The sequence below is a fragment of the Triticum aestivum genome, chromosome 3A (assembly GCF_018294505.1).
Source record: "Triticum aestivum cultivar Chinese Spring chromosome 3A, IWGSC CS RefSeq v2.1, whole genome shotgun sequence".
Classification (NCBI taxonomy): Eukaryota; Viridiplantae; Streptophyta; class Magnoliopsida; order Poales; family Poaceae; genus Triticum; species Triticum aestivum.
Window position 1 is genome coordinate 740,599,008 of NC_057800.1, and position 14,701 is coordinate 740,613,708.

A 14,701-nucleotide genomic window follows, 5' to 3' on the forward strand; every position below is an offset into this window, starting at 1 on the left:
AGAGATTCCCCGGCACCGATTGAAGAATTTGATTGATAGCGGCACTCATTGGCGCGCAGTAGCACTGGAATATTCGTGGCACTGACTTCTTGCCAGTTCTTTAGCTGCCGTTGTCGCTTTGTGTCACTGATTCCCTGATTGCTTGATTCCCTCGCTACTGGAGTAATTTGCAGACGGCGCTAATTGCCGCAGCCGACGAGACAGATTCCCACGCGCGGGAATCCGATGTCGTTTCCTTTCTTTATGCCCCGCTGCTGCCCGGAAATTACTCATTCAGTGTTGGCTTTTGCTTCAGCGGACGTGACGGCAGCCCGGGAATCACTCACTCAACACTGACTTTTGCTTCAGCGGAAGGGACGGCTGCCCGGGAATCACTCACTCAGCACTGGCTTTTGCTTTAGAGGACGCGACGACACTGCATGAATTCACTCACTCGCTGTGCGAATTCGAGGCTGAGGTAGGTGAGTTTTAACCTGTTGTGCCGACACTACAGGGATCCTCTTCCTTTTATATGCTATCCTATGCTTTTGCTCCGTGCGAAAGCACACCCTCCCTGGCCTCCTCTTCTGCTCTCTAAGTCTCTAAGAACATTGAGAAAGAAAAACTCATTAGGCACTTTCACTCATGATTTAGCGCGATTTGGAGTTGGATTTTGAATATGCTGAAGTTGAACAAAAGATAGATCAAGGTAAGATCTATCCTTTTTGTTGGTTTCGTTCGCATGCATGATTTTTTTACTCTTTTAGATTAGTTCATAACTATGTGTTATCTGTTGTGTTAGGCATTATTTCATCACCTTTTGTGTCATTTAAAGCTTCAGGAGTAGGATTTTCCTAGCGAAGTGAATTACGAAGTTGATCAAGGTATGAGCTTTGCAATAAAATGATTTTTTCGTGCATGCACGGTGTTAACTAGTTAGTCTTTTAGCTAGTCATTAGCTATGCGATGTTAGTGCTTAAAGTTAGAAATAATTTCAAATTACATATGTTGCATTTATACTATTTTTTTAGAAGAGTAGGTTGAAGATGTTGTATCAATGTTAGCGGCATCCATTAGTATTAATCGTAATTAGTACTTTTGTTGAACGTTTAGGTTTGGTTCGAGCCGGAATTTGGACAGCAAATATTTGACGGTATTGTAGATCAACATTAGGCTTTTAAAATGCATAAATTTAGTTTGACATACGAGAAGATCTTAATATGGTAATTAAGAAAAAGTTTGTACATACTGTAATTGTTCGTTGCATGTGCTCATGTGGTATGTTTATTAATAAGTATATAGTTAGGAAACCGTATGTCTACTTGGTTATGTCGCAATAATCTAAATTTTCTGTGTTAAGATTACATGCTAATGTACTTAATGATGTATGCAATTAGGTAAAATAATTCATCTTAGTAGCAAACAAGGAGGAGATGAATGATTGAAGAACGTATTTCAATATTCGCTGTCCTTTTTGAGGTGATGACCACATACATGCAAGTGCTATTTTCATACTTTTGGTAACTGAAAGAAAAATCCGTGTGTAATATTTAATTTTCATACTTTTCATACTCGTGATGCACCTTTAGATATTTAATTTAAATTGAATCTCTTTGTATTTTTGTAATCGTGATGTTATCTTCAAATAATTAATGTAAATTGTATCTCTCTGTATTTTTAGGTTAATTTGTGTCTTCAGATAATTTGCATTTGTATTTGTGTATTTGTGTCTTCAGATGTTTATTTTTATTTATATGTTTGTGTGCAAGTTACGGCTGAAGTGCCAATGCTTTTGCAGGGGCCCCATGACGCCGGCCACCATTGCCACCTATTGTTGAACCCAAATAATGATAATGATCCTCGAACTTTCAGACTTCGAACCGTAAGTAACACATGGTCAATACACGATTATTTCATTCCTCGCGTTGAGGCTTATGGACTACATGGTTATGCTAGGCTCACATCATCCGAAGACCAATTACGTTCGGACGCATCCCTTTTGACATCCCTCATTGACTGGTGGAGACCTGAAACCCACACCTTTCACTTTCGTTTTGGGGACCTTGCACCTACACTGAAAGATGTTTCTAGGATCACTGCTCTACCAATTAGAGGTGAGTCGTTAGTCTCTGAATGAGTTTCTCCATCTTGGGCATTAAATATCTCAGTCCGTCTTGGGATGACAATGCCAGAATCACAACGTTCTGGTGGCAATTGGGGCGTCCCACTCGCCTAGCTTCGTGCAAACTTTAATTGTTTACCTAACCACGCTGATTATCAGATGAGGAAAATACATCTGTTTACGTATTTGTTGTGGCTCATCGGGACTATGTTTCCAAATTCACACTGGGACGTAGTTCTCCCTGGTCTCGTCTACTTTGTAGAGAATATGGTAGATGAATCTTTACTTCAGCATCAAAAATACAACTTTGATTTTGCCATGCTATCTCATACATATAGAGGCTTGTGTGATGCCACACAGAAAACTTCGTTCGCAGAAAAAGCTCCGTTACTTTGTGTCACCTATGAGTTTCTATAGTTATGGTCCTGGGAATACCTCCCTGTTGACGACCTCGTATACTAAATCCCATACATTGATACGACTGTAGCGAGGGCAATGTAACTATGGCCAGCAGGTGGACAAAGGCACGGAAAAAATGGTCTCCATATATTGCGAAATGTTGTTACCCTATACACCACCAACAATTTGAGATGCTTGATGGGTCACTAGTCACATGGAACTCGTGGACTCAGGAGCAGTTACAGATGACTTCGATATACGACCCATCACAACCGGATGCATGAGCGATAGTGCATTCTGGCTGACTAGCTGCAACTTATTATTCATGTGGTGTGTTGAGCCTTACAACCCAGAGCGTGTCATGAGACAGTTCGGTCTCTATTAGGATATTCCACCACCTTTTCCAAGATGTATAGACGAAGGAAACCCATAAGTAAGATGTGACCTCCCTAAATAGTTAGTGTCTTCTTTAATGTACTAAATTGACACTTTGCTACATAATTTGCAGGCTGAGCAATATGGGCAAGGGTCGTTACGATTGGAGGGCACAGAACATTGAATGGGAACACAAGTGGGAAATGAAGTGCTAGAAGATATAGTGCATCAACTTAGGTAAATTTTATTTACATTATTTTATAATGATGACCATACAATGCGTGAAGATGCTTTGCTTTCATCTCAAAGGTCGATATAATTATTTAATTCCGCAGACCGTAGCTGCACGCTGTCTGTTCATTAAAAAGGGGTCAGTCTAAAGTATGTTCCTGATAGGAAACCAAAGATGAGAGGGAACAAATGAGCACGCAAAAAGCAGTAGATGGGGGGCATCATGTGAGCGCGGGGTCGTACCATTCAACCTGTTGTGATTGTCATCCTGCTCGTCAACAACCGCTAGCAATCTTCAGCACCCATGTATGTTTGGGCTACTCCTGTTTTATTTTCTCTATAAGTGGCGTTGGGCTGGCACTTGTTGGCTGTAATGCCTGGCCGGTTGATGGCTTTGTTAATTCAAAGCCGAGTTCATCCTCGAGCCTTCGTTCTAAAAAAAAACTATAACCACTAGAGATGAATTTATGTACACATAAGCAAGCAAACTAGTAGCTCGTACTTGTAGACAAGCTAACTGAGATATGTAAGAGTAACTGAACTCCATCCCCAATTTTAGATGTTGTTTACTTAAAGCCACAACCATGAGCACGTAGTAAAATGTCTGAACAACGGGATATAACCTACACACATAGAATCAAGTAACAGAGTGACAGGTAATGAGCACATGTACATGGATTCGTAGGGTTCTTTTTTAGTGGACATGTGGATTCATTGGAAGAAGTGAAGAGAACCCAATGTCTAGGAGAGATTGCTCAATCTCTTGGAAGGATACATATCCAACTGTTCAAAGGCCTCTGGTGCCTGTCACAACGCCACTGCTCACTCATCTACAGGTGATGTGAAAGGGCCAGTACATGGTGCTACCTAGCCGGTGCTGGTGGTGTTCCAGTATGGAAAAAGGGCTACACAGCTAAAGTATGCAAGAATCTTGAGAACAAAGGTGATGTGTTATGTCACATCTTGAGTGCAAAACAGACTTGGCACAAAGCTGATGGGGTATGTCAAATCAGTGAGTCCGTGAACAAGCCACAGGTGCACGTCATCGGTACCAGCGTTGTGCATTGCGGTGTGAATTTTTGTTTTTAACACAGCACAGACAATAGCGCTTATATACGCGCGCATACATTCACCACAATGAATGTACACCCTACCCTTATAAGCACCTCCGAGAGACTGAGCTGGCATATTCTCTTGAGATTTTATGAAGTCATCGTGGGCGCTTCGTAGTCGACGGAAACGTCTCCTCTCACTAAAAACGCATCGTAGAAAATTCTAAAATAAATCCAGGATAAATGCTAGTATCGGGACTTGAACCCTGATGGGCTGGGATACCACTGTCCACCTAATCATACAACCACGGATTGGTTCACCGGAGTAATTCCGAACGCTGCAGATAAACTACATACAGACCCTGGTCTCCACCACTGTCTAGATGTGCCTTAGACAAACCGAAATTTAAATGAAGGCGAATTCTATTTCAGTGGAATGGAAAATAGACACTCGCATTTTCTATGTCACAACATGGCAACGCCCGAACACATGACAAGTTTCTGTATTATCGTAGCGTAGTAATTCTTTCTTCACAACATGGTACAACATGATAGTTCTCTCTTCATAATATAATACTATTAGGAAAAAGGTTATAGACAATCATTTACTAATGGTGTGTTATATTGATCGTGTGCTACTGCTACTTACGTAGCGTTGCCCGCAGACCCGTGCTAGCGGGTGACCCAAAGAAACACGGTACTATTAAATATCTTCAACCGTGTCCCGCGGACAAGCCGTGGTAGCGTGGGTTGTACCACATATCATACTACTAAGAAAATAGTTGTAGCATGTGAGGTACAAACCGCGCTACTACTATAGGTCCATGAAATCCATTGATGGGCCCATCTTAGTAGTAGCGTGGGTTTGCTACCCGCGCTACCACTACCAAATTGGAAATCTAGCTGCCCGCCCACCAAACACAAAACCGAACCCAAAACCTAACCAACAACCACACTATTCTTCCTCCTCTTCCTATCTGTCCTTCCCCCGAATCAGTTGTCGAAGGCTACCTCTTCGCCCCCAAATCTCCTTCCCAAATCCCCACCCATTCAAAGGATCCAACACACACACACACACACACACACACACACACACACACACGCACGCACACACACACGCACACACACGCACGCACGCACGCACGCATGACTAGCCCCATCATCTCGTGAACCGATGATCCGATGATGGTGGACAAGTCGCGACGACGAGGGTGGGCCGCCTCAACGCCGCGGTGGAGCGGTCCTAGGTGGGCTGACACTTCCGCCTGGCAACGCGTGCAGGGGGGGAGGGGGGGCACCTTCACCACTGAGCTTCTCACCGGCACCACCACGCTCCTTGCCATGGCCTACATCCTCGCCGTCAACGCCTCTATCCTCTCCGACCCGGCTGCGCCGCCTTCCTCTCTCGCGTGCGCCGCGACCTCATCGTCGCCACCGCCACCTCGTCCATCACCGGCGCCTTCATCATGGGTGCCTTCGCCGACCTCCCCATCACGCTCGCCCCCGACATGGGCACCAACGCCTACTTCACATACACTGTAGTCGGCTTCCATGGCTCGGGCACGCTCTCCTACCGCAAGGCACTCGTCGTGGTCTTCATCGAGGGCCTCATGTTTATCCTCATCTTCGTCATCGGGCTACGGTCCAAGCTCGCCCAATTGATCCTCAAACCTGTGTGGATCATGTCATCTGCGGGGATCAGGTTGTTTCTGGGGTTCATCAAGATGCAGAGCAACCAACGATTCTGGCTCGTCGGCTTCAGCATGTCCACACTGGTCACGCTCAGCGCATGCCCCACGTCGCGGCGCACGTCGATGGCGCGGTGGTTACGTTCACCAACAACGGCGTACTTTGCCTGTTCGGCTGGATGACCTCCCTAACCTTCTGACCATACTAAAATGGAACTGGAAGATTTTATTTTTTAATTCCTAATTAGTAGTAGTAGCACGGAAAAAAACTGCGTGCTATTAGTATTTAGGATACTAATAGCACATGGTACTACAGACGCGCTACTACTATTTAGGTGGTGATACCCCAGGCTTCTACTAACATTTTAGCTGTGGCATGATAGTAGTAGTGAGGGCCCCATGCTGTTACCAAGCAATTTACCCGCATCATTATTAGGCTTTTCTAGTGTGGTTATCCTCAGCATGACAGTTCTCTCTTCACGACGTGACAATTCTCTAGCGGTGTATGAGGAAGGGGGCGCTGGGGGTCTGAAATTTCGGTACACCACGTAGTCACTCCGTCCATCTATTTATGCCTTTCAGACACGATGGTTTCGTTAATGAAATTGGAGGGGGAGGGGGGGGGGGGGGGGGGGGGGGGGGGTTGTCTTTGACTCAAAAATAAATAGATCATACATTCATCCACTTACACCTCTCCCAGGGATGCTCATTCCATCGAAACCTAAGAAAAAAGGAGTTTGAAATTTGATAGTAGATAGATGGACGGAAATAAACACGATAAATAAATAAACAATGCCGCGCGCGTGCACTGATTGAATTGAAGCGATCGATGGATTAGATAGATGCATGGCCGTGGCCGGAAATAAACACGATAATTAAATTAACAATGCCGCGCGCGTGCACTGAATGAATTGAAGCGATGGATGGATTAGACAGCAGCCTGTGGCCCGCCAGCGCCACGATCTCGCTGCAGCACGCCGGCGTGGGTGAGCAGCGCCCAGAGGTGCGTGATGAACTCACCTCCTGTCGCCAGAGCCTCCAGATGCGCCCGGGCGTTGTCGGAGGGCGCTAGGTACAGCATCATCTCCGCCCAGAACTCGGAGAGGATCCTCCAGCGTCGCGCCGGGTCTGGGATGTCCTCGTTCAGCCTTCTCGCAAGTCGAGCGCCCTCCACGACGAGCGACACGTCGCCGGCGGCAGACCGGTCATCACTGATGTCCATGAGCTTCTCATACTTGCGCTTCATGGTCTTGGCCCCTTTGAGCAGCTTGCGCGCTTCTCTGATGGATTCCCCGAGTATCAATGTCGAAACGGAGCTGTGATCGGGCAAGAGATCCGGCTCGAAGGCGATGAGGTACGCGCAGTAGAGCGACAAGCTGGAGGCCACCGAGGAGTCCGTGTCAATCGTGCTTCCATCATTTCCGGGCAGCCGCCCGTCTGTTGCTTGCTCATCGAGGCTGTGCTTGCAGAGGGTTGTAGCAATGTGCCACACCAGAACGGTGTGGGTCGTCGTCGTTCTGTTGCTAGCCCTCTCCAATAGTTGCTCGACGCCATTGTTTCTCAGGGATCTGACCCCATTGGTGAGGCGGCCCTCGCTATCGATGAGAGAATCGACGACTGCTTGCTTCAGCTGCCTCGACACCTTGACAGGCTTGGCTCTGTGGCGACCCTTCTTAGGCTTGTCGACTAGGCAGCATGTCATGCAGTGCAGGCACTTGCTAGCACGACGCGTTCGGTCGAACGCGTCGATGAGAGAGTACTGGCCGAGCTTGTCCTCCCACGGGCGAAGCGCCTTCAACCTCAATAGAAGACCAATAAGCATCTGACAGAAGCCGTTCCTTTGCAACGCAGACGCAGGCATGGCGGCGTAGCTCCTTATCAACGCCACCTTGCACCACCCTGATGCCGCGTACAGGTACAGCTGGAATAGCTCCAAGAATGCCACCACCACCATTAAAACCATTGTGGTAGTGGTCAACAACGGGAACTTGTTCTTCTCGAAGAGCAGGTGAATGACCCAGAGGCAGAGGCCAATCATGGCGAAGGGCAAGTAGAAGGCGAAGTAGCGACCCTTGTGGTAGAGATAAGGGTACCTTGTGTAGTACAAGTCATGGACGAAAGCAAGCTCTTCTTCCACGACCCTGAACACCCGCTCGCACTGCTTCTGCTTGTCGCCGGCGAGCAGCCCGCGGAACACAAAATCGTGGGTCTTCTCGAGCTCCGCCTCGACTAGCTCGAAACCAGCGAACCTTCGGTTGAGCATCTTGGACAAGGCCATGGAGAGGCACATGTCCTTGAGCAACCCGCCGCCGTCAGAACTCAGGAGGCTGCCCGTGCACGACCAGATCTGCTCCACGGTGGTCATCTTCACGCACTGCCTGTCGTAAGATAACACGTACTCGGGTCGCTTCACGAGGAATTTCTGCTTGCGCTCGCCGGAGACCACGTACCGGTAGCCTTGCATGGTCACCGGGTCGGGCCTCTCATCGCATGCCCGTAGCACATCCTCCTGCATGTAGTCTGCGATCCGCTTCATGTTCTTGCAGAGCATGTAAGATTTGCGCGCCATCCTCATGGATGCGATCCGCGCGTACGACTTGAGCAGGATGATGAACAGCATGAACCAGAGCGCCACCTTCATGGTCACCGGGAAGTCCGACGCCCCCGGCAGCAAGCCGAAGTACACAACGATCCACACCCCCCACATTCCGTGGATGAGGTGCTTCACGATGTAGCTCTTCCAACTCTCGATGTCGTTGAGGCTGCTGGCCGTCAGGCAGTCGGCGTTGCCGACGAGCATGAGCAGGCACACCGCCCATATGGGGAACTCGTCGACGTAGTACGTGGAAGACTGCATCAGGCCGAGGGTGTAGCTGACCAGCGCGTAGGAGAGGGAGTAGGCCCCCACCACGACGCCGTGGAGGGCCTTGTTGCTCGACCTCCGGCGTAAGGAGCCGAGGACGTGCAGGACGAACAGCATGACCACGGCTACGACGACCAGAGCTCCGATCCGAAATGGTAGCAGCTTCTCTAAGTTACTATTTGTGTCTGGAAAAGGACTGGGAGCGGCGGCGCAGGGGCATTGGTTCATGTCGGCAGCCATGGTTTCCTGCCCCTGCTCTCCTCTCGTTTGCGGCCAAGTAGGCGCTCCAACCTCACTCCTATATATCCTTGCATCCGGTCAGGTGTGCCCCTTTTCTTTGGAAAAAGTTTCTTGCACTACTAATATATATCTTTTTTTTAGTCTGAACACACTTTATTAATCATAAAAGTTCATAGGAATACAATGGATTATAAGCCACAAATGACGCCCATAATCTAGTCCGAAAGCGTGTTTAGCAAGGCTATGTGCCTCGATATTGGTCGATCTACCCTCGAAGATGAAGGTGCATTGCTCAAAATCTCTCACTGTTTCAGTGATCTCCTTGATTACAGCAGCGTAGTGCCCTCCTGTAGCATCTTTGATATCCTGGATCACTCCCTGGCAGTCTGAAGCAATGACAACCCTGGAGATCTGCAAGTCCATTGCAAGGGCGGTACACACCAGAGCTTCCAGTCGCAAGATCAGTCACTCCTGGTGTCTTGATCACCGAGGCTCCTAAGAATAACCCTGTTTCATCTCTGCATATAGCACTGAAAGAACCCTCCAGGGAGTTTCTCATTGTTGCCCCGTCCACTCTGATCTTTGCCACTCCCGGCGGTGGCGGTATCCATCTAGCCTGCGTTTGCACCGGGGTTGGGTGCACTATCCCTTGCATCGCCTTGGGCGTGCAATCCTCGATCTCTCTGATATACTTGGTGATAAAAAGATGCGTAGACAAAGGGCTCTGAAAGATGTTTTCATGCAGCGCCTGACGACGTGAGTGCCACAACGCCCACAATGTAACTGCAACCTGGGTAAATTCTGCAGGTGAAAGCATTTCCTGCAGGACAAACAACCATCGTCTCGCATCCGGCTCTTGGGTGTTGTTCAGGGCCTCAACCAACTCAGGATCTTGTAGCGCCCACACACACCGGGCGACTGTGCAGTGAAGAAAGGAGTGCTGCCATGAATCTTCTGCCCCGCACAAGTCACACCGTGTGCTTGTGGTCATGTTTCAGTGATATAGCAGGTCTGCTGTGGGGATAGATTGCTGCGCTAGCCTCCATAAGAAAATCTTCACCTTAGGAGGAACATTGACTTTCCACAATTTCTCCCACGCCTTGGAGTCTCTGTCCAAATCAGAAGAATTTGCTCGGCCCTCAATCCATGCTTCTCTCCTCATCTTGGTGTTAACCAACATGCGGTAAGCAGATCGGACGGAAAACACTCCATTCTTTTCATGAATCCAAGACCAGAAGTCATCGACATGTCTCGTGCACAAAGGTATCGACATAATTGTCTGAGCATCTGTTGGAAGGAAGATTTCCTAGATCAATGTGCTGTCCCATTGTGCGTCTGGCATGATTAGTTCAGTGACCCATTGCGGTGGATCCACTATCCTGCTCACCATGGGTCTCATATTAGACGGACGTGGTAACCAATTCTGGTTCCAGATCTACGTTGTTTGACCGTGGCCAATCCGTCTTATTAGCCCCTGGGTCATCACGTCTCGTCCCTCCAAGATCGCGCGCCAGATCTGGGAAGGAGCAGAACCCAACTCCGAGTCCAAGAAATCCGTTGTCGGGTGATATTTGGCCTTCAGTACTCGTGCACTAAGGGACTCCGGGTCTATCAGAATTCTCCTGCTTGTCTTGCTACAGGCAGTACTACTAATATATATATCTATATCTATGCGAGTAAGGGCTTTTGATGGCCGGGCTACAGGCAGGCTGCAATCTCGTCCATTCGAATGGGCTTTGGGATTGGGGATCCGTCTTTTCACTGCTGTGGGGTGGCAGGCCTAGTGGGTGAATTACGGTCCGTGATACAGCTAGACTTCCTTCAATAGGCGTATTGTGTTCGGCCCATCACCCGTTCCTGTACCCCGGCCCGCGGCGTGACTCGGTGGCCTGGACAGTAGTTTTGGCGAAATCACTAATTAAGGAGTACTCGTTGCAAAGAACACTTCACTTTCCCAGGTCGCGACAAGTGGCGTACATGCAGCGCGCCACTTGTCGCAACCTGGGAGTTTTCCCTTTTTTCGTAGATCCGTTTATTCAAAACGTTTTATCTCTTAAACCGTGCATCCAAATCTTGAACCGTTTTCATCATTGGATTCCTCGCGTCGAGATCTTCAAAACTAGATCCCATTTTGATAGGTTTTGAAGAACTTTTTTTTTCACGAAAAAACCGGACGAAAAAAACCGGGCGAAAAAACCGAACCGGGAGCACGGTTTTTTCCCTTTTCGAAAGAGGCACGCCCGTGCCTCTCGCGAAATCACAACCTTGCCTCTCGTGGAAGCAAAACCGCGACTCTCGTGGAAGGAAAAAAAACAGAAAACGCGTTTTTTTTCATTTTCGAGAGGCACGACCGTGATTCTCGCGAAAGCACAACCGTGCCTCTCGCGGAAGCAAAACCGTGACTCTCATGAAAGAAAAAAAATAGAAAACGTGTATTTTTTTCCCTTTCCGAGAGGCACGGCCGTGACTTTCGCGTAAGCACAACCATGCCTCTCGCGGAAGCAAAACCATGATTCTCACGAAAGAAAAAATACAGAAAACGCGTTTTGTTTTTCCCTTTCCGAGAGGCACGGTCGTGACTCTCGCAAAAGTACAACCGTGCCTATCGCGGAAGAAAAACCGTGACTCTCGCAAAAGAAAAAAACAGAAAATGCATTTTTTTTCGTTTCCGAAAAGGCACGGCCGTGACTCTCGATAAAGCACAACCGTGCCTCTTACGGAAGAAAAACCGTGACTTTTGCGAAAGGGAAAAAAAGAAAACACGTTTTTTCGCGCAAAAAAGTTTTTTTTTCGAATTGTTTCTTATCGAAAAGCTAAGAAAGACCGGGGGAAAACCAAAACGCAGAAAAAAACCCGGGAAAAACCGTTTAAAAAGTCGAAAACGCGTGTGGAAAAATAAAAAAACAAAATCCGAAGGGAGCGTCCAGAGCGCGACACGTGGCGAATGGCTGAGAGCGCGCCAAGTGGCGCTGATCGTTGCGAGGCTCCTGAAGGAGCGCTTGTTGACTAGTTGCTCCCTAGTTTTGGTACAGAGAAATCTTTCGAAACAACACATGTTATATGGGCCTCTCCTCCACAGACAGAAAGCTTGCATCCACGGCTGCTCTCTTTTTCCACACGGGCGCGCTGCGGATTCCCCACCGGTGAGATTTCGACGGACGGACTGGAGGTCAACGGGTATGTTCTTGCTCCTCCAAGTTCTCTCTCCCCCTAGTTCCTTCCCCACTTTTCTTTGCAAATCCATTCACTGATGGCGCTAGGTTTGACTGCAGGAGCGGTGGAGCTAACATCACCGGATGGAAAAAGTGTTGTGTTCCCGGTGGAATCCCAAGATTCCATGAGTGCTCCAGCCCTAGAGCTCGACAAGGACGAAGAAGCAGCGATGGTTGGAGATGGGAAGAGATACGAGGTGTGCTCTCAAGCTACAAGCGGCTGGACGAGGAGGTGCGGTTTTTTCTGTCCCCCCCCCCCCATCATGCTTCATTCGCATATGTTCAGCTTAAGAGATGCATTCTCGACATACCCTGCTGGTACAATCCTGTGATGGATCCCTATTTAGAAAGACCAAATATCAAACAGTTAAGTGTCTGATTTGTCTTGTTTGAGTCGTGTCCCTAGTAGGAGACGCAGAGAGTAATGGTTTCAGGTTGTTCGTTTTAGATTTCTGAATAGCTTTCTGGTTCGTTTTTTGGATTCTAGGATTAATAAGACCAACCTGTCATTGATACACAGTATCTGTGATGTTTGGATTCCTAGCATCCTCTGATGCATCTTGAAATTATGGGGTTTTTTTGTGGATGTAGCAGGCTGCAAAAATAGATAGAATGAGTTATGCTAATCATGGGCGTGCATATTTGGATTACGTAACAAGAGCTGCTTTCTTATGGTGAAATACATAAATGCAAATTAGTAGGCGATACTGAACTATGTAGTTTTTTTGATTTTAAGCGTGGCGTCTGACATTTAGGCAAGAGTAAGCGAGATAACTTTTTGTTGTGATTATGGCTGGAGTACTGAGACTCACCGCGCATGCAGACACAAAATCTGTTTTGTTTCGATTCTAGGATGAGTGTGCTGGACCTTAAAAAGATGGCTGATTCTGTATTCAAAAAGTCTGAAAAAAGAGAGGATGAGTTATACCGATTATGGTTGTGGATTTGGCTTCTGTAAGTAGAGCTGGTTTCCTATGGTGACAGGAGAAATGCATTTTTTTTCAGCTAATAGTGAGCTGGATATGTGTATGTGATTTCTACTGTGGCGTTTGATATCTATGCAGTGGGGAGCCATATTTCATTAGTTTTTTGGGGGGTTTCTCTAGTCTCTTGTGGTAGGAGGTATCTTGATCATACGAAGTTTTCCAGCGCATACAGATCTTTTGCTGTTATTGATTTATGCTAGTGCTATACCATGAATAGATAACTAATTGATGACTGTTCTTTTTCATGCGACACACTGGCTCAGGGTGAGGCTCGGGAAAGCACCTGGTGAGAGGGACATGAACCCCGACAGGAAAACAACGGTTGAGCTGTCTGTCCATGCTTATGCTGAAAAATGTGAAGGGCATGTCATCAATCCAACAACTGGCACGGAATTTGACTTGTTGGATGAGGCATATGAGTTCTATAACCTATATTCATGGGAAACTGGGTTTGGTATACGGCTGGCGAAGAGCAGGCTCAATGTGCAGAGAACAAGATGTATGCAAGAGATTGTGTGTGCATGCGCGATACGTCTGTGTAAAAAAAAGCATGTTTCTTCCTGGTTTTTTGCATGGTACGTCTGTGTAAATTCAGATCAACCGCTCGTGTCTTGCAATGTGTTGCTGTTTACCAAACAGAAATCTTGGTTTTTTGCACGAGCTGCTGAAAGTTTCTTCCTGGTAAATTGTGAAATGTATCAATAATTTTGGACTGAAATCTGCCAGCATATAGATACGCATCTGATAAGTTCCCTGTCAGTGATCCATTTGACACACTATGGCGTATGTTTGTAAATACTGTAATGTATTTGTACCGTTTGTGAACCATATCAAATTGCTAAGGTGGGTGATGGGTATTCCAATTATTCATTGTTCCTATTCTGTACGTAGAACATGATGTGTGTATTAGTAAAAATCAGCACATGTTGTGTGTTAGCTTAAGTTATTTTGTCAAAATGTGTCGATTTTCAATTCAGTTCTAGTGATAATGGTTTGTGTTGTCTCATCAGGGTGAGAGTGGGAAAAGCATATCTGGAGAATTTGGAGAGGGAGGCCTGGCCGAAAAAGTGCTCGCAAGCTAACTGCAAGCTGGTTGGTAAAGAGGGCTTTTTTTGAACAAGTAAAGAGGGCTTGAGTGGGTAATTAAAAAGATGACTTAGCTGTCAATGTAAGGCAGTTGATATTTCAGTCATTTTCGACTTCGATTTAGTTGTTCTCTGTGTTGGGGAACGTAGTAATTTCAAAAAAATTCCTACGCACACGCAAGATCATGGTGATGCATAGCAACGAGAGGGGAGAGTGCGATCTGCGTACCCTTGTAGACCGACAGCGGAAGCGTTAGCACAACGCGATTGATGTAGTCGTACGTCTTCACGGCCCGACCGATCAAGCACCGAAACTACGGCGCCTCCGAGTTCTAGCACACGTTCAGCTCGATGACGATCCCCGGACTCCGATCCAGCAAAGTGTCGGGGAAGAGTTCCGTCAGCACGACGGTGTGGTGACGATCTTGATGTTCTACCATCGCAGGGCTTCGCCTAAGCACCGCTACAA

At 47.3% G+C, this 14,701-nt stretch overlaps 1 protein-coding gene across 4 annotated transcripts; it reads left to right on the forward strand.

The window, feature by feature from the left end:
* Positions 1-542: 542 nt before the first annotated feature.
* LOC123063652 (uncharacterized) lies at positions 543-14,013 on the forward strand. Of its 4 annotated transcripts, none has more exons than XR_006430450.1 (10): positions 543-688; positions 782-863; positions 1,377-1,458; positions 1,778-1,861; positions 1,936-2,093; positions 3,009-3,112; positions 3,211-3,412; positions 12,029-12,126; positions 12,222-12,393; positions 13,411-13,804. XR_006430450.1 is itself a non-coding variant. In XM_044487523.1 (6 exons), the coding sequence occupies exons 3-6, from the start codon at positions 3,060-3,062 to the stop codon at positions 13,850-13,852; spliced, it is 765 nt and encodes a 254-aa protein (XP_044343458.1). In that variant the 5' UTR covers positions 1,469-1,861; positions 1,936-2,093; positions 3,009-3,059; the 3' UTR covers positions 13,853-14,013. The 4 variants fall into 4 exon arrangements, 2 of the variants coding, with proteins under 2 accessions (XP_044343458.1, XP_044343459.1); XR_006430449.1 differs by having other exon boundaries at positions 3,272-3,412; XM_044487523.1 differs by lacking the exons at positions 543-688; positions 782-863; positions 1,377-1,458; positions 3,211-3,412 and having other exon boundaries at positions 1,469-1,861; positions 13,411-14,013.
* Positions 14,014-14,701: the final 688 nt, after the last annotated feature.

Bases quoted from the DNA above. Each gene is read 5' to 3' on its own strand.
- LOC123063652 (XM_044487524.1), top strand. From the start codon at position 3,060: ATGGGAACACAAGTGGGAAATGAAGTGCTAGAAGATATAGTGCATCAA. The intron at 3,113-12,028 runs GTAAATTTTATT...TCTCCTCCACAG, and splicing joins GATATAGTGCATCAACTTAG to ACAGAAAGCTTGCATCCACG. The intron at 12,127-12,221 runs GTATGTTCTTGC...GTTTGACTGCAG, and splicing joins GACGGACTGGAGGTCAACGG to GAGCGGTGGAGCTAACATCA.